The 19,984-nt window shown below is 31.7% G+C and overlaps 1 protein-coding gene and 5 non-coding genes across 6 annotated transcripts; all 6 read right to left on the reverse strand.

Moving 5' to 3' along the window:
• Positions 1-12,749: 12,749 nt before the first annotated feature.
• On the reverse strand, positions 12,750-12,829 carry LOC122609610. Its single transcript, XR_006325360.1, has one exon. It is a non-coding gene; the product is annotated as a small nucleolar RNA snoR122 (small nucleolar RNA).
• Positions 12,830-13,092: 263 nt separating this feature from the next.
• On the reverse strand, positions 13,093-13,177 carry LOC122609599. The gene has a single exon (XR_006325349.1). It is a non-coding gene; the product is annotated as a small nucleolar RNA R44/J54/Z268 family (small nucleolar RNA).
• Positions 13,178-13,291: 114 nt separating this feature from the next.
• On the reverse strand, positions 13,292-13,364 carry LOC122609595. Its single transcript, XR_006325346.1, has one exon. It is a non-coding gene; the product is annotated as a small nucleolar RNA Z267 (small nucleolar RNA).
• Positions 13,365-13,445: 81 nt separating this feature from the next.
• Positions 13,446-13,543, reverse strand: LOC122609597. The gene has a single exon (XR_006325348.1). It is a non-coding gene; the product is annotated as a small nucleolar RNA R44/J54/Z268 family (small nucleolar RNA).
• An 85-nt stretch (positions 13,544-13,628) lies between these two features.
• On the reverse strand, positions 13,629-13,699 carry LOC122609596. The gene has a single exon (XR_006325347.1). It is a non-coding gene; the product is annotated as a small nucleolar RNA Z267 (small nucleolar RNA).
• Positions 13,700-15,826: 2,127 nt separating this feature from the next.
• LOC122608518 (calmodulin-like protein 6) lies at positions 15,827-16,997 on the reverse strand. The gene has a single exon (XM_043781623.1). The coding sequence runs from the start codon at positions 16,883-16,885 to the stop codon at positions 16,259-16,261; it is 627 nt and encodes a 208-aa protein (XP_043637558.1). The 5' UTR covers positions 16,886-16,997; the 3' UTR covers positions 15,827-16,258.
• Positions 16,998-19,984: the final 2,987 nt, after the last annotated feature.

The raw sequence follows: 19,984 nt of genomic DNA on the forward strand, positions 1-19,984 counted from the left end.
GCTTTGCAAGTTGTTAATTAATCCATTAAGACTATTTTTGATATACCATGTAATTTAGATAGTAGTTATGTTGATGGAGGAGCATAAATGGTATTCTAATTTAATTTTGTGATTAAAATGGGAGTGAAGTAATACGTATTGTAAAAGAATATAGATATAGAGTAGGGTAGCCGTGCGTTGTAACGATATCTATATGGAAATGGTGGTCAAGTGTGGCATTGGTGCGTCCATGTACAAAGAAACTCATGGTTGCATATGGTATAATACACAGGAAGGTGGCGATAGTCTTACTAAATTAAAAGCAAATGTAGATAACCGAGGAGAGGCATGTCTTTAATCACCGAATCCACCTATTGCCAAATCTCATTGCTTTTAAGAATGGTGAGAAAATAATCAACTAATCATACGCTTTAGAAAAAGTAACTTACGAGAAGGCAAGCACTCTGGTCATATGGGTTCAGGGTCATGAGACAAGACTTGGAATATATTAATGTATATTCCATATTAAAAATAAAAGAAAAATAAAAAACCTCCAATGAAAGTTACAGGAATGAAATGATAGAAATACATTTTATTAAAAAACAACACACTTTAAATACAATATACCCTCACTCTAAATCTTGATGTCGAAGTTGTATATCTTCTTTCCTTGGTGACCTTTACCCTTTATAGAGTGGACTAGCCTCAATAGAGACTATCTTGCCACTTTATGTTTTAAAAAAACCTCCTTTATAGGCCTTCACGCCAATTAATTCCTCATAATCAATGACTTCAATAAAAGGATCGAAAGAGAGCAAAAACCTAAACACAAAAGAAGTGACGGACGAAGGTCAATGCTGTCAATAAATACACCATCGGTCCTCAACTTTTAGAATTACCATACTAATCATCATATTAAGTACATTTACATCAATAACCTATATTATTGACGGTCACCACCATCAGTAGCCGTCGTCACCCGTCACCATCACGTTGTCGTGACCGCCACATTGTGCAAATAACATGTTATTTAATAAAGCAAGATATGAAGTATGAAACCGACAAAATCACTCACTCGATATATAATATAACTAAGAGAGGAGGTTGGGGGTACACTTGGCACCCCTAATCCCCATCATTAGCCTAATATTCTGTCCTTATCAATCCTTTATTTTTTTAATATTTATTTAATAAATAATGGTTGACCTTTAATAAAAAAATCTTTATTATTATTAACTATATAAATACCACAAAAACAAAAACAAACTCTCACATATTCTCAACCATAATAAAAAACCTACGGCAAAAAAAAAAAAGAAAAAAGCTACAATCAACTACCAAAAAGGTTTTTTTATTTATATACTTTTTTCATATTTGATTATTATTTTATTATTTAACATTAAATTCTTATGTTATTGTTATTATTATATCTTTTAATTTAGTTTGTTGTTCATTATGGCTTCTTTTTTAGCAACAAAAAATAAGACCACATTAGTTTATCTTTAAGATCTTAAACCAATACATGTTAACCATCATCTGCGACTCTGTGTTGTGCATGTATGGACTGTTTCGGAGTGAAACAACCCGAAGAAAATCAAAACGTTCGAAATGGTCAACTTTGTTGATGAATTGGTATGTATTTTTGAAGCTATATTCTCTACACTTTTTGTTTCTCTTTTTATTTACCTAAAGTTGGAAAAAAAAAGGTAAACTGGAATCAATATTTATATGGAGTTAATTTTCATATGATTCTTCTTTAGCTTTCGTATTGATTAAGTTGTGATATTGGTCATATATTTTTTGTTTCTCTACTTATTTAACTAAAATTGGAAGAAAAAAAAAAAGGTAAACTACTGTAATCAATATTTATAGAGTTAATTACAGAAATCGTCCTTGTCGTCGACCCTTACTTGCAGCTTTCGTCCCTGAGTTTAATAAATTACAGTTTTAGTCTAAAAAACTTTGCTCCGTCAACACTTTTAGTCCTAGGTAGTAACATCCATTTCACATGTCAGCCACATGATGGATATTTTCGTCATTTTTCTTCTTTCATTTATTACACTTTCGGTCCAAAGTTTTTGTTACCTATCTTTTTTATTTTTTTTCATGTCTTCATCATTAATAAAAATAAGCATCATCCATTTTCATAATTTCAACCAACCCCATAAAAAAAACAAATATTTGTTTTTTGAAATTTCACCCAAACCCACATCCAGCATCATCTTCTTCATCAAAATAGAATACATAAGCATCATTCATCAACAAAATTTTACATCCTTTTTAAACATAACACATAAATCAAAAACAAAAAATGTATACGAGAAAGTTAAAAGATTACTTCCATAACAATTTGGATTCACAACAACTCTTTTATTTTGAATTTATTTTCATTGATAATAATAATAATAATAATTATAATAATAATAATAATAATAATAATAATAATAATAATAATAATAATAATAATAATAATAAAAATGTAATTTCCATTGATATGGTACTAGAAAAACTTCTCACTAATATAAAAAAGTAAAGATCCGACCACGATCCATACCAACAAGATCTGGCTAGACACCATCGTAGATCTGCTACTGCCACCATGACATTGTATTCGACCACCACCATCCTAGATCCGCTACAACCAACACACCCTACATGTCGTGCATAGTGATGTTGCTATATCACCAATTCACCACCCTTTGACGAAAAAAATGATTTGCCAATGTGTGCTGGGAAAACTACAAATGGTACATTGTGCATAGTATATGTAATGTATGTATATATAAACATGTTGTTTTCATTTATTTTGGATTTTGGGATTTAGTTTTGTGTTGTATATATAGATTTGTATAGAAAATTGATTGATACATAGAAATTTTGAATGTTGGGTTTTGTGTTTGATACAAAGTGAAGCCCACGATCTGTGTAAATTTATGTTTTTATTGTTGTTGTTGATGATGAATATGAAGATTTGGATATGGAAAAAAAGGTAGAGGTTTCTTGTTAATGGAAAGAGAAGTGTGGATAGTGACCGGAAAAAGAAAGGATTAGGTGGAGTTTATTGAGTTAGTTACAGTTTTGGTCCATGTGAGAAGGAAAAGACTAATATACCCATTACATGCAAGTCATGTGATGGGTAGTTTAACGTCCATATGGAATTTGGACTAAAACCGTTGACGGGGTAAAGTTTTTTGGTCTAAAACTGTAATTTATTAAACTTAAGGAAGAAAGCTACAAGTAGAGGTCGATGATAAGGACGATTTCTGTAATTAACTCATATTTATATAGAGTTAATTTTCATATGTTTCTTCTTTAGTTTTGTAACATCCTGAACTTTTCGTGTTTGACTATTTGACTTTCCGTTAGTTAACTTAGATTCATTAAGTTCATGTGCCTTATATGTGATTATATGATTAAATGCGTATGTACTTAATATGATTATGTAAGTGTGATGTTTAATGAAAGTAACGATAAGTAAGTAGGTGCTTGTTAGTGTGTTAAGACTCCCGGTAGAAAGATATGTTAGAAAAGCTAAGTTTAGAAGTTGAGGGCTTCTAAGTGTAACATAATGGGTTGATAGCCAAGGGTTAGTGAGCAATTAGGCAGCCCTTCACAAAACTTCTGCATTGTATGTGTGAAAACCCCCAGTCGATCACCCTCTCTTCCAAACAAGTCTTCCCTCTAGATTTAACCGTTTCGTGCCGTTTTAATCAAGTTTTGTCAAGATCTTGGATCCCCTAAGTCATCTACAGGTAATATAGGTAATATTCTCTTTGGAATCTGATCTTATGAGTCATAGATGAGTATTCAATCCAGGCCATGGGCTTTGAGTTGGGTTAATTGATTAAACGTTTACCGATTTCATGTTTTTCGGGTGATTCAATGATTGAGTTATGTTGTAAAGGATTAAAGGATTGATTGATGGATTAAAGCCATCAAAAGTGTTGTCAAAGAGGTCAATTTTATGTCTCCAGGTCGGGCTAAGGGTTTGAGAGCGAATGGGAATCGTTTAGAGCAAGTTTAAAAATTGAATTGCTGGTTGGCACCCCAGGTGCGACGCACCAAATGGGTGGTGCAACGCACCACATCCCAGGTTGGGAAACTGGATTTTCAATAGAAGCCTGGTATGCGTCGCACCAAGGGCTGGTGCGACGCACCTGTATCTGATCTGAGTATTTTTAATTGATTGGTGCGACGCACCACTAGGGAGGTGCAACGCACCTGATACCCAGATTGCACAAAATGCTTCGTTTAGCTTATATTTCAAACTTATACTCGTTCTAGGTTGTCGGGAGCACTTAGCAACCACTATAAGATACTCTTAACTCGTTGGTAAACTGTATCAAGGTAAGATACACTACTTTGACACGCTGAGGGTTCAACAAAAGATGGTTTTCATATAATAAATTTCCATTTGATATCTTGATCGCTTATGGGTAGTCGTGATACACGGGAGGTGACATAGGCTATGCAAATGACCTTTGAGGCTTGATATGCAGTCCTTATGATATGAAATGATGTAATATGAAATGAAAGGATATGATACGAAATGATATAAGATGTTTTGAGATTTATTATATTGTGCATGTTTGTATGGCTTGCTCATCTAGTTCACTAGACTCTTTAAGTTGCCATGTCACGTGCACGTTTAAGGGCCCAAACGTAAAAGATCTATATGTGCTAATTGTTTAGGTAGTGTAAACATCTAAACCATATGAGATGTGAAATCGATCTCGTAATTTAGATATGAAAGTGTTAAGCTTAACCCGTACTTGCCTTTGCCCGGTGGGTGCGTAGATGTGGTTACTCGGGTGGCTCTCCTTGCAACATGGTCGAAGATGTGAAGAGTAATACGGGAGGTCTGACCCGCCCCATTTGTCATTGAACATACGGATTACTCCTGGATTGGCTTGTCATTCCTTAACGACAATGATGGACAGCCGTAAGGTTAATCCATCTAGTCGGGTGTGACTTAAGTTACACTTAAAAGATGTTTAGATGTGATATGTGAAGATGTTAAATATGATTAGGCACTTTTAGGATGATCTATCCTACATGAAAGATGATAAATGCAAAGATGTGTCATTATGTGATGATATGTGTATTAATGATGTAATACATCTTCTATATAATGTTTTAATTGGACAAATGCTTTCTAAACCTCGTGTATTCTTACTTAGCTAATTCGTTAGCTAACACTTGTTTTCTTGAAATGTGTTGCTCCCTTAGGTTTAGCAAGCTTATGATCGTTGATGAATAAAGAGCGAGGCATGGGTAGATAGCATTTGAAGATGACTATAGTTTACCCATAGTGTCTGCTCCTTTTAGACAATTGAATTATATATGTTTTGGTATTTAAAGACTTGTAATGACTTGTGATTGGTTGTTTAATGTTGAACAACCGATGAATTTCCATTTAGACTTGTTTCTATAATATGACAAGTAACACCATTTAATGAATAAACCAAACTGAATTTATTGGTTTGGACTTTTAAATGTTTGTTCCACTTTTTTTGACACCGTTAGGTGAAAGTTTTTGGAAATCCTTATTTTTAAATGATGGGTGTTACAAGTTTTCGTATTCATTCAGTTGTGATATTGGTTATACATTTTTTGTTTCATAAGTATTATATAATTTATTATATATCTTGAGACTACTCGTCCAATGGACGGGCCTAAGCAATTGTATTGCACAATTAATATCCATTTTTATTAGTATAAAACAATTTAGGGGTGTTCGTGGTCCGGTTTTAACTAAATCTCAAATCAAACCGACATATCCGGTTTTTACATGTATCAAACCAAACTAGACCAAGTGTATTGTCTAACCGGACCAAACCAAATCACGTAAGCCGGTCCGGTTTGGTCAGTTCGACGGTTTCTAAGACAACTGAACTTTATATATTCGAGAGACTCTTAAAGTTATATATATCTCATTTAAAAGAATTGCAATAGGGTCACCATTATGCCTTCCAATTTGTTTCTATATTATATCCATTGCGAAGCTTTCTTGAATATAAACGTTCCTCCAATTATACACGGCATAATGCGTAACTATAAACAAACCTCCAAATGCCAAATTAATGCTTGTTGTGATATTCGATATGCTCAGTTGCAGATTATGATATATATATATATATATTAATACATACACGTATATTTTGGTCCGGTCCGGTCTTAACGGTTTGTTATTTGCTCAAATTCTAACCGGACCAAGGAACCCAGTTTTTCACAACTTAAACCGTTAGACCAGACTTTAGCAACTTAATCCGATCAAACCAATCCAAATATCCCGGTTTGGTCCGGTTTTTACGGTCTGACGGTTTAATGAACGCCTATATAAAACATATAATGATGAGCTGGTATTGCATACAATAATGACGTAATTAGTGACATGTGAAAAATGAATCAGATAACCACGTAAACTCTGCGTGACTGATCTGATTGTATATTGAACTTTGACAGCACATTATAGCCATTTCCATTAACGGAAAGAATATATACTTTGTTGACTACTTTCCTAATATTCAAACAAAAACTTTGGTCTCACTAAAGAAACTAATAGTCTAATACGGAGTATATAAGTATGTATTTAACTCGATCTAGCCTCACAATTTCACAAAGTGTTCTTTCTTAATATGTATTTTGATTGAAACATAGTAACATACGATACAAAGTTAGGCTTTTGATTATATAATTTTGTATTTGACCTATTTTATCTGTAATATGTGAACAGTATATGCATATATCTTTATTTTATTTATTAATATAGTTTAATAAACTAATAGATTAAAAAATAATGATTATGATGAAAGTTAAACTTTTAACCTCTAATGTTTACTACTTTGTTAAAAAACTAGTCCCTATGTGAGTTCAACTTACGCCTTGCCCCTTAATAACTACTCTTTCCATGATCCAATTCTTGTGAGTAATGGCTTTTTGATTACAACTAATGTAGAAAATACTGTATTTTACAGCAATTGCTTGAAGAGTGGACAACATTCATGTTGTCAAAACATATCACATAATTCACTTATTATTTCACTCCTACCTATATATTATCTCATATTTATAAGTAATCTAATTATACATGTCAATTTACATGTCAATGACACCAAGGCTCATTGATAAATTATGACATTTGTTTGTGTACCAAAATCTTTTAATGAGTTTTTATATAGTAGTCCAAAGAGGTGGGGCCTTGGTGGCTTGCCTCGCTATAGGTCTTGCATTCAGAATTACGAGTGGCGTTTAATGACTATAACTTGATAAACTAACTACTATAATTTGCGGTAAATAACATTATATAACAAGATGTTGGTTATTGTAAAACAAGTATTAAACTAAAATAAATAAGACAAGATCTTGACTCCTAAATCATGGTTAAATTAATGTACGAAGATTCACGAAACAATTGATGTACAATAATTTTTATGATACACGGTGATTTTATTTTAATATTTTATTTTAATATTTGTTTTATTTTACATAAAACCTATATAATAATATTATGTAACAAATTTTGGGAAATTATAAACTACAACGTTATCATGATGAAGACCCAACAAAAAGTCCTTCACTAAACTTCAGATATTCACCTTATATTTACATGAAATGGATTACATGGATTACAACCTTATATGATGATTAAATAAGAGTTTTACTTCTTGCAAACTCTTGTATCTTTATTGAATGATAGTTGATGATACATCATTAAGACCTAACAAATGCATAATTGAAACTCGTGGCGGCTTATAATTAGAACTGATCGATAGAAGTGAGATTTGACCCGGATTCGTGGACAGGGTTTCTTATCCTCTCATCAAGTAGAATCGAAAGTGACATGTTTGGGTGGCAACCCCTTATTGGCTTTCAACTCCCCAATGTGCGGAACTTCATCATTTTTTTTCATAGTAAGTCAAGATAATGAGTTGGCTTAACCTAATTTCATATTTTTGTATAAATATAAATAAATATATTGATAGGAGTTCAATAAAATAACCATTTAAAAAAATCTATATAAAGGTAAAGATAGATGATAAGTTGACATTATTTCAATGAAAGAGGTTCCTTAAAGTTAAAAACCCAACTTTAAAGAAGTTTGTTAATCATGTTTTTGAAGCTATAATTATTAACAATATAGTATTTTATATGTTAGTAAAGTAGCTACTTTGATATATAACATCTTATTACGTAATCTTAGCCCTAAAAATTATGATTAGCAAAACAAAAATGATTTCTATACAATTGCCTTCGCCACTAGTTTTCTTTCTTGAAGAAAAACTTTAATTGACAAAAGCGTCAAACTCCTAAACTAAAATTAGTCTATTCTATACATTTTATTCGCCACGATTTCGAAAAATACGTGAAATTTTATTGAATCGTTCGCATTTAAAAATGTGTACAAATAATCTACATTAAAAAGTGTGAAAAAAATTACAAGATTCACATTTAAAAATGTGAAGAAAAAATGTTCACACGAAAGTGTGTGCAAATTTTATACTTTATGCACTTATAAGTGTGAAATTCATTTTTTCGCAAGTGATTTTTACGCACTTGCGAAAAGATAAATTGCAAAGAAATGATTTTTCAGTGCGTAGAAGTCACCGGCGAAGAAAATGATTTATACATTTAAAAGTGTGTACAATTATAATATTTACACATATTATTGTGTAAATGTTTTTCTTCACACTTTTAATTGTGAAACTTGTAACTTTTTCCATGATTTTTAACGTAAACTATTTGTACACACTTTTTAGTGTGAACGAAATAATAAAATTTCACGTATTTTTAAAGTGTACGTTGAAAAAGTGCGTGCAAATAATAAATTTTGTAGTGCTATAGGAATGGCCACGATGTTACAATACCATTATTTATTTATCTACTTACAAACTTGAACCTATTCCAATCTTGCTAAGATAAAGAACAAAAACTCGATCTACTTCTATAACATAAATAATTAACTCTGCCTTGAAGTTTTGTAACACCTTTTCTATACCAATCATTCCATCATCAAACCTCTTCTCGCTTCTAGCTTTCCACGAGCACCAAGACGTGACAAAGACAATTAAAATCCTTCTAGCAATCCTTTCTAAACTTACATGCTTATCGATTTCAAATAAATCCCTAGTAAAAAAAAGGAACAACCGATTCACCTTGCACCATGCGCCGACTATGCACCAGGTTAACAAAGCCAAATCGCATGAGCTAAGAATATGTTCAGTGGTTTCCTTCGCCCTATCACACAACCTTCAATCCAAAATGTGAATATAACAATTTCTAGCTTTAAGCAGGGCCGTCGAAAACAGAATTCGATCCATTGAACCCTCCACAAAAATTTTAGCATCTCTTAGTAACCCATGTAGACCATTTGAAAACTGATATGTCACTATATTTATCTTCAAACACCCGAGAAATTTCAAAAATCGCCATCAATCTTATTCATTGACAACAAAAATAGGTAATTATCGGTTGTGTGGGTTACCAATGAATAGTGAAGTAGATGTGTACTTTATGAAACTAAATGAGCTCCTAATTAATTAAGATGTTAAACAAACCAATACTTTCTTACTTCGTTTTCCGTCATACTTAAATCAGCTTTACAAGCTAGCAAGATAGCTATGTAGATTGACGAATTGAATTGTTTTTTTAGTTAATAGACCTATAGAAAGGTTTATAATAGAATAATGAAAAATTATAAACAATATTTTCAAGTTAAAATGTCATTATTATACTAATAAATTTTGACCCCACGTTGCGAGGCTTCAAGTGTTGTGTTGATATAGTTAATGTAATTGTCTTAATTAAAAAGTATCATGTCAATGATAGGTTTATTTTAGATACTTGTATATAAATATTTTTAAAACATTTATATTTTTTTTTCAAAGGTGAATTTCGCTTGAAACTTCATGTCGTAATTCGACAGCGAGAGATCTGGTATACGTTGTCTTAACAGAGTCCGCGTTACAGAACTCTCTCGAAGTAGAAATGCATAATTCAAATATCTAATTGGGAGAAAACCACTACTAATTCGAACCTACGATCTATAAGTAATCAGCGAACTCCAAACCACTACACCAACTTATCATTGATATAACCTTCTATTGACTAGGGTAGAAAAAAATTTTTGTCTCTGTCGTCAACCTCTACTTGCAGGTTTCATCCCTAACTTTCATTTATTATAATTTTAGTCCAAAAAAGTTTGCTTCATTTACACTTTTGATTCAAATCACTAAACTGACGTTAAAACACTCATCACATGACCTGCACATGATGAGTATATTACTCTTTTCATTAACAAAAGGACCAAAAATCTAATAGTTTTTGCTCGTTTTCTATTTCCAAACTTTCCTAATTACCAACAAACCATCAATAATATTTTTTCCAGATTTTCCTTCATCATCCACTATTATAAAGAATCAAATAGATTAAAATTTACTAAATATTTGATTAGAAAGGTCTGGGTTCATGTGATGCATCAGAAATCACAACATAGATTTATGACAATATTTAAAACACATGGTCATAAGTTATAACCATCACAGCTTCTCAAATCAATTACCCTCCAAATTTCAACTTCTCGTGAAAACACTCACTTTCTACATAAATTTCCTTTTTCTTCTTCATATCAACAACAGAAAGAAATAAAAAAAAAACATACAAACTTCAAATACATATATTTTTATCCATATAAATATGTACATATACATATTATAAATACAATGAAAATCATTATATCGGAAAAACAAGTTTACGGGTGGTGAGACCAGAAAGTACAGATATGAAAATGCAGATTCACGAACAGTGGGTGCCTAAAGGTACTAACATTTCATTATACAATTTTTCTAGGAGATTTATATTTAAAAATAGGACTCACACACAGAACTTAAAAGTTATGGGTATCATGGATAATTCTTTTGTTGTAACATAATAATCTATGGTTGGGATGGCTTGGGTTGTACAAATTGTGTAGATCTAGAGATACATATAAAGATGGTGGTGGCAACATTGGTAATTGTGGTAGTGGTTACGATGGTGGTGGTTGTCGATGGTGGTATTGGTTACCGGAGATGGCGGTTACCATCAATGGTGGTTACCATAAATGGTAGTAATTACCGGCGGTGGTGATGATGTATATCGATATTGGTGCAATGAAATTATATGTCATATATGTGTTTCCAGATCTATTGCTATAGATCCGGCTTTTTTCGAGCTTCAAAAAGGCTTGAATTATTGTTTATCCGTTCAGGTTTTCCTCAGAGGATTAAGAAAATATTTATATATTTAGTGTTGTATCATGACTTTTATTATATACGTGGTATGTGTTGTGTATACGAGTATGGTAACCACACAATGCGACGGCGAGTCGTCGATGCTATTGGTGTAGGTAAAAGTATTTGATTTAAAGAATTAGTAGAGATATTTTTTTCTAATATAATAAAATAATGGCGTAATTGAATATTAAATTTTGATGATGATTTAACTCTTTAAGAGTAATTTGGTCAATTCGTATATAATTTTTATACAGCAATATAGATAGGTTGGCTGGTCAAAGTTTTGCAACAATCGTAGCTTTATTAGTATTCTTATTGAATTAGAAAATTAGGAGTTTATTCCCTATTGATACACAAGGAAACAAAAAGACTAATATACCCATCATGTGCAAGTCACGTGATGGGTAATTTAACGTCCATTAGTAGTTTAGACCAAATGTGTAAACAAAACAAACTTTTTTAGTCCAAAAGGGTAATTAATGAAAATTAAGGATGAAACCTAAAGTAAAGATTGATTACATGGACCAAAATTGTAATCAACTCTTTAAAAAAAAAAATACATTATACAAAATAAACTATCAATATAAGTCCAGCTGTTACAAAAAAAAAGTACCTTACACGATATCGCCAATTTTGAAAAATAAATTTAACAAAATGAAACATTTTGTAAGTACGGAAGAGTATTTAAAACTATTTGAATTGGGTACTATAATTTTTAAAAAAAATGATAAATCAACCTAAATTTAATGCTAATAATTGACATGAAGAAGAATTAGTGAAATATACATGTAAGTTTAAGTTGCTATTTAAGGATATAAATTTAGTTGATTAATCATTTTCCATAAAAAAAATATTTTTACATTTAATGTTGAAAAAGTACGCTGGTGAATTTAAACCTATTTGAATTGGGTAGTATACTTCTCCATGTTTTGAGGGTTCACTGGGATATCAAGAGCTTTGCCCAGAAACTTTGCCCATTAATCTGATGGATGCAATCTGACCGAGTTGACTGGCCGTTTTGCAACCAATCCACAGCTATTAGAATACGACTAGGAGAGGATCAAAGCCTTAAGGAAAAACAACTTCCACAATACCATATTGTAATGGTTCTGACTGAAAATACAATGCATCTTCTATTCAAAAACATGTCAATATTTAGAAAACACCCCTATGACAAGCCTTCATTTACAAATGTAGAAAAGCTTTTACATAGTAATTCCTTTGGAGCAAAACAAATGTGATTTGTCTAGCTTCTACAAAGTCAATCATTCAAATCTCCGTTCTTCTGAATCAATCATCAGGCTTCCCACACAACTTATAAAGAACTAAACATAAAGACAATCATACAATAGTAGCATTTTTATCAAAAGAGGTACACTAGCAGTAACAAATATAAAGACCTGAAAAATATCACTTGGGTACTCAAATTAAACAGCTTATCGTGTCCAAACTATTTTACACAAATACCTATCTTTCCTAGTAAACAAAATGATAGTTTGCCTCAGAGGTAGTGACAATATATGCATTATCATCATGTTTTTTCTGATAATACGTGCAATTTAAATCCATCATTGGCAAAACTATATTAAATATATTAGTAATACACAAAAAGGATTAGTTTACTGAAATGTAAAAAATTTTAAACAAATGCTTATAGTAAGAAATAAGTAAAATTGTGTGTATTGTATGTAAACTAATGTTTATTGTATGTAAGAATTTCATTTCAAACCAATTAAAATCTGACAAGTGACATTAGATAAAAATAATTCTAGGAAACTAATCCCTTCACAAAATAACTATCAGTAAGTAACTTGAAAACAAACTGGAGATTAAAAACAATTTCACATCAGAACAATTCCCACAGACAAATCATCATACTCCAATGGAATGCAGATGTCCCTGTCTGATCTATCATCATTTGTAACAACAATTTCATAACCAATATTAACCTTCTAGTTTATATAGGATACAATATTTCAAAAACTAGACTAGAATAAAAAAAATTCATTAAAAAAAAAGTGATTAAATACATGATAGTAACGTTGCCTCAGATTAAATTGTTTTCATGGTGTAAAAACTCAAAGTATATTTATAAACCATCATAGGCAACTGTTAGCAAAAAATCACAGAAAAAGTCCATGATATGAAAAAACTTTTAAAATTAAGAAAAAATTACATAATAAAATTTTTATAATTGCATCAAAGAGATTCCCATTATAGACTTGGTCAATCATTATATTACTTCAAAAGAGAAGTTCTGATGTCCCTGTCTTTTTATCATCATTTGCAATCTATTATAAATATCAAAGAAAAACTATATATAAAAAATATAATAACTTTGTAACAAGAATTAATTTGAGGTTTACCAAGATAATATTGGTGCCTCAGATTAGGTTGATTTCATGGTGAAAACTCAAAGTATATTTAACACCCATCACAGGCATATACACAAAGAGAGGAAAAGAAGAGGTTGGAATTGAAGAGATTTATGAGGATTGAAATTTAGGGTTTATGATATGATGATGCGTTAAAGTTGAGGCTGAATGTTGGATTTTAAATACTAGTTAATTGGTGAGGCGAAAAGGGTTACATGTTTTGCTAGGGTTAGAATAGTTTCAATAACGGGCCATGTCATGTTCCTAGCCCAAATATATTATGATTGGGCCATTTGAGGGCTTTGTAAACCTCAATCTTGGTAGTTATAAGTTATAAGGCCGGTCCCTTTCCAATTCGTCATATGTAGAGATGAGCGAAAAAAGAAAAACCAAAATCAAATCGGTACTAAAAATTGGTACCGATGGAGATTCGGTTTCAGTATCGGTTCTCATTTTAGGACGAAATCGGTTTCGATACTAATCGGTTCGATACGGAGAAACCGAATATGAATACCGATTAGTTGAAAAACATAAACGTAGGACGTAGTTGTAGGCTTAGCTATATTATTCATTTGTTGTAGGTCATAGAGAATGTTATACTATCATATTGTAGCGAATAAAGGCTTAAATGGTCACATTGTATGCTAATTGAGGAAGGAAAAAAATTATTAGTATCTTCGCAAAGATATTGGGATGCACTGAAACTTATCAATTACAATATGCAGTTAGAACAACACATTAAGAACAGAGAAGCAGGAGGTGGTATTTAAATATTTTCAAACTGAAACAATAAATTTATTGCATGAAATGAGAAGATAGAGTGTATTTGTGTGGGGGTTTATAATTTTATAGGAAGGGAGTAGTTATTGGGTGTGTTTTGGAGAAAACAACAATGTGATGACGGCGTCAGGACAGTGAACGACCTAATACCGTCTTTTATGAAATATATAGAAGAGGTTAGACGTCAGCTTAAACCTACCAGATAGATGAGACATACATTTTTATTCAAGTTTATGCCTGTGCTTAAAACCGGCCCGACTTGACCCGCCCGAACTAACCCGACTTGGTAAAGCTCGAAACGCGTAAATGCACAAAATTCAAAACCGTGGATCGGATGGATAGACATTTGAACAGATTCAGGTTTGGTTGGTTTAGGCTTGAGGTTAATCAATTAGGACAAAAAATGGTTGTTTGGGCTTTTCCTGTTGAGATCGAGATAGCCTTGTGATGAATAAGGAGGAGAATATTTAAGGATTATGTATGGTTGGAAAAAAAATTTTAATTTTTTTAAATATTTGTAAGAGATTTAAGAATTTATGAGGATATAATCATGTGGTCAAGTTATAACAACCTCAGTTTTGGACATAGCTTAATTATAATTGGGTTTAACCACTGGATCATCAATGAACATTTCCTTTTTTGTACACGGTTGCCTAGTAAACATTTTTATTGACATATATTTCCCACAAACTTGTAAAATTTGTACATGGTTCACCAATTTTTGACTTGTTACCCTTAATAGCCGGTTAAATGTATTTTTCTTTTAATAAAATTGTGACATGGATATTACGTGAAAAAAAATAAAGAGTTTAATCACCAGATTACCAACGAACTTTTCGATTTATTCATGGTTGCCCAACAAACTTGTAAAATTTGTACATGGTACACCAATTCATGACCTACATATTTATCGGTTACCCTCTTTTTTGGTGACGTGACACTTAATTGATGACATAGACTAATGATAAGAAGATATAGATTCCAAATCACCAAATCTATATATAAGAATCAAATGTTCGTTCTCCTTTTCTCTAGTTAGCATGAACCTTGAACTGAATTATGTTTTCTTCGTTATCTAATATCCCTAACAGGTGGGATATGTTTTTTATATATATCTTTGTTGATTCAGAATTCATATCATATTTTTAAATAGTCTACGTTATTGCCAGATCACCTAAAAAGATAACATAATTAGTGAACCATGTACAAATTTTATGGTAATCTGGTGATTAAACTTTTCAATTTTTTTCCACATAATATCCACGTCACAATTTTATTAAAAGAAAAATGCATTAAACTGGCTATTATGGGTAACATGTAAAAAAATTGGTGAACTATGTACAAATTTTATAAATTTAGAGGGAATATATGTCAATAAAAATGTACATTAGACAACCATGTAAAAAAAAAAAAAGTTCGTGGTTATCAAGTGATTAAATTGATTATAATTCAAATTAATGTACAGTACATTTTTTATGGTATACATAGGCTTCGTAACTGGACAAAAATACTCAATAGCCAATGATCCAACTTCTTTGTCGATCTAAATAGGCACTTTGTATCAGCTACATAATGGTGGTCTTTGAGTTTGTGCTTTTGTTGTTCCATACAACGTGATTCAAATATGACTTGCTGACAAATGATAACATGCTTGTAATACTCGCCAAACAAAAACTAAAGATCTTGCGATCCTATTCCAAAAGCTCTATAGAATTTTGTCTAGCTCTATAGAATTTTGCGATCCTATAGAATTTCTTTCTTTTCTTTGTGCATAAGTGCCTACATGCTTAAACGTTTCATATGTTATATACAAGGCACACACGATGAAACAAGAAACACAATAATGGAAAATCATAGAAAACCATCTTCTATGACATTCAAAAACTCAGCGAAACTAATCTTCGCATCTTTATCAACATCATATCTTCCAATCATTCGTCTACAATCGGTTTCAGATATATGTATATACCCCATATTACGAAACGTGTATCGCAACTCGTTTGCATCTATGTACCCATCTTTGTTTCTATCAAACACATTAAACGCTTGTTTAACTTCATCCAAGCTTGGTTCGTCGTCATTAAACAAACCCAAAATCTCCTCTGATCCTATAATATGTCTTTTGTCATGACAATTATCCCAAAGCATTCCTAATTTTCCCATAATTATCTTTAGATCGATTCCTAATAACTTTTTGCAACCTTTTTCACCCTGCGAAACCTTCTTGGCGTCGTGGGGTTTTGTTACGACAACAGTTGGTGTATGTGCACATGTGGCGGTTTGAGTAGTGAAAATAAACCGCCATATGGGTCGTGCCCACAGAGAATATAAATCATGTAACGATACTACCCATTCAACAAACATACATAAGATTATGAAATATTTAAGCAGCGTTAGACAAACGAGCCTAAATTGAGTATATTCCATGTAGACAATGACCGCGGTTGCTGCTGATGGTAGCTCAATAGTTTCTTTCATGAGCCGGAATTTTAAGAGAGCAGGGAGTATTAAATTGTGTTTCCGAATTCTACATCACGATATTTGTAGAGGGCTAATTATAGGAAAATAGTGTAAAGATCAAAGTATGGATGTATGCGGGAAGATGCACCCCGCCTCACATTGTTTAGAAAATTAACATTCCAAGTATTTCATGGAAATTGACTTTTTTGGTCCTGCTTTCTAACTTCTTCAAAAAAGTTAAGTTGCCATGATAGCTTCTTGGTAACTTCCACAAAGAATTTAAGAAATAAGATGTCCTTTTTTAATACATGTCATGATCACACCTTAAATATGTATTAAAAAACTTACATTAATGGAAAACTTTGTAAATCTTGATTGTTTGTAATGTTCTTGCAATATTTACAAGAAAGTGTCTATGAAGGTTCTTGTGGATTATAGAATTACTCTACAAGAAAGTGTCTATGAAGGTTCTTGTGGATTATAGAATTACTCTACGTATTTTATAAAAGGTTGAAGCTAAATCATGTGTGTCACAACTCACAAGATGAAGTCTTTCAGTCTGTGGATCTTTTTCCTCCTTTGAGAATCCCCTCCCTTCTTTCACCCCGTCGTGAACATTAACTAGGACCAGTTTAGTCACATTTTCATTAAACGGGTTTAGATTTCAAGTATCAACTACAGGTCAACGGTATCAAACATCAAGTATAGACGTAGTTGATGGAAAGGGCAGTTTCATCTACAATAAAATTCCGGGAATTTGGGTACTAGCACGGGTCAACTTTTTAAAATGCAAAAGAATATTTGATAGTATATGTGAATTCTTAAGGAGAAGACTATTGACTATTTAATAAGTTGACAACAACAAAGAGATCAAAACACTCAACACTAACGATACATGCAGTACATATAATGTTGTATTTATCTAATGTGAATAAATTAAAAATTTTGTTACGCTTTTATGTATGTAGAAATATGTCGAACTAATAGTGTGTAGAAATTTATCCACATTAAAAAGTGTGTAGAACTAAAAGTTTACACTTTTTAGTGTGGATATACATAATTATTTTGTAATACCCTATTTGTCCACACTAACTAAAAAGTTAAGACAAATGGGGTGTTACAAAATATTTATAAAAGTCTACACTAAAAAGTGTAAACTTTTAGTTCTACACACTTTTTAGTGAGAATAAATTTCTCCACACTTTTAGTTCTACAAATTTTTACACATAAAAAAATGTGACAAAACTTTTAATTTGTTCATAATAACTAAAAGTGTGAACTGTAGGGATGTAGCCTTGTACCCTTACATCTATGTAAGAAACCAAAAGGCTACAAGCTGATTTATAAGCTGCAGTTAATTGAAGTTAATTGACTGTGTGCCTTATAAAGCAAGGAGGAAGATAGATTCATGTAAGAGGAAGGAATGGATTTAGCAATACCATGAGACTAGAGGTGTCAAGATGGGCGAGCCGATGTAACGGGTCAGACTGGTTAGTTAGTAGGTCAAAGGTCCTGTCCCAAATGGGTTGTACCCAAATTGTTATTTTGGTCATCAATAAGGGGCATCAACCCTGGTAAACCATTTAAAAGGTTAAAAAATATGTCATGTAATATCAAATTATCAATCCATAAACCCTTTCATAAAAGATGTGCTCTATGTTAATTTCAAGGAGAAACTCGACTGTTATTGATTATTGACTATTGACGACGATCAACTTTTATAAATTTAAAGGATTTTACCGATACCTAACATGAAGCTAACTTAAGGTTACTAACATAAACTAGCACATGTATATTTTGCTCTTTCCAGGAAATAACTTAATCATCTGTTTTCAACATCATCTGCTTCATGTATGCTTCCACAAAGTGCCATGGACCTGCTTTTGGAAATAGGCATATTCACATGACATAGAAAAAGGGTAGAGATTTTATTGCTAATGCACAACTCAGAGCCTCAGATGGGCCAATCGGAAGATTCTGAAAGTGAATAATATTTTTAAAGTAAAGTGATCTTTAGTTGCTTACAAATGAATAAGAACAGAAAGTTGATGAACATTTGTGAGGTAGGAAAAAATTGTAGGGATAAAAGCACAAAAAATGTATCTCCAAAGAACTAGATACATTGCAATTTTGGACCAAAACAATGTGGCTTGAAATTGTTGAGCACATAAATAATATCTTTCTAACAATTGTCATGGCACTCACATTTTTCTTGATTCCGACATGCCCACCAAGATTTATATAATCTGTAAAAAGTACACTGTAAACAATAATAATTTTTCACTCAACAAAGTACCCGACCCTTGTCATAAATCTTACAATCGTATTACAGACTTACTAACATGCATGGTTAGGTAAAATAAATATAGAAATGGAATGCTAGATGGATAATATTGTAAAATGTTGGAACCACGTTAATGTGACCGTCACTGATCGTTTATCATTCGTGATATGATAATTGACGATAACTGAAATCCCTATGTCTAGTAACTATATGATGGACGTATTTACTCTTAAAGACATATTATAGGGTTTCCCATTAGATGATTGGAATTACGGGGACTTATATTGCACATACTAAACACCAAGAGGTTAAAGTTGTAAATGTTCTCTCTATAAATAGAGAGTCATGTACAAGAATTCTATGTCTAATCTTCCACCTTTTGTGTGTGCATTTTCTCTCCTAAAACTCATATCCCATCTAAATACAATCATCTTGTTTTGGGAACTTGACAATCAATTGCAAACGTTCTTGCTCTTACAAGGTCCTCTGGATCAGATATTATTATTATTATTATTATTATTATTATTATCATTATCATTATGTTTACAATACGAATCATAATTATTCCAACATATGGAATTATGAGCCAATAGTTCATATTAGATCTATTAATTCGTGTTGCTTTAGAAAATAAAAAATTTGATTTTTTACAACCGAAATAACTTTTGATTTTAAATTGATTGGATCCAATCATTTATGGATAAATAAATAGATAATGTTCGGCGTTGTTTGGATCGAATACCAAAATAAGTTTTGATCTAAATTGTTTGATCTATTTTGTGATAATGAACCGACAAAAAAAAAATAAATGTTTTAAAGCCGCCGAGAAACAT

The sequence above is a fragment of the Erigeron canadensis genome, chromosome 7 (genome assembly GCF_010389155.1).
Source record: "Erigeron canadensis isolate Cc75 chromosome 7, C_canadensis_v1, whole genome shotgun sequence".
In the NCBI taxonomy this organism is placed as follows: Eukaryota; Viridiplantae; Streptophyta; class Magnoliopsida; order Asterales; family Asteraceae; genus Erigeron; species Erigeron canadensis.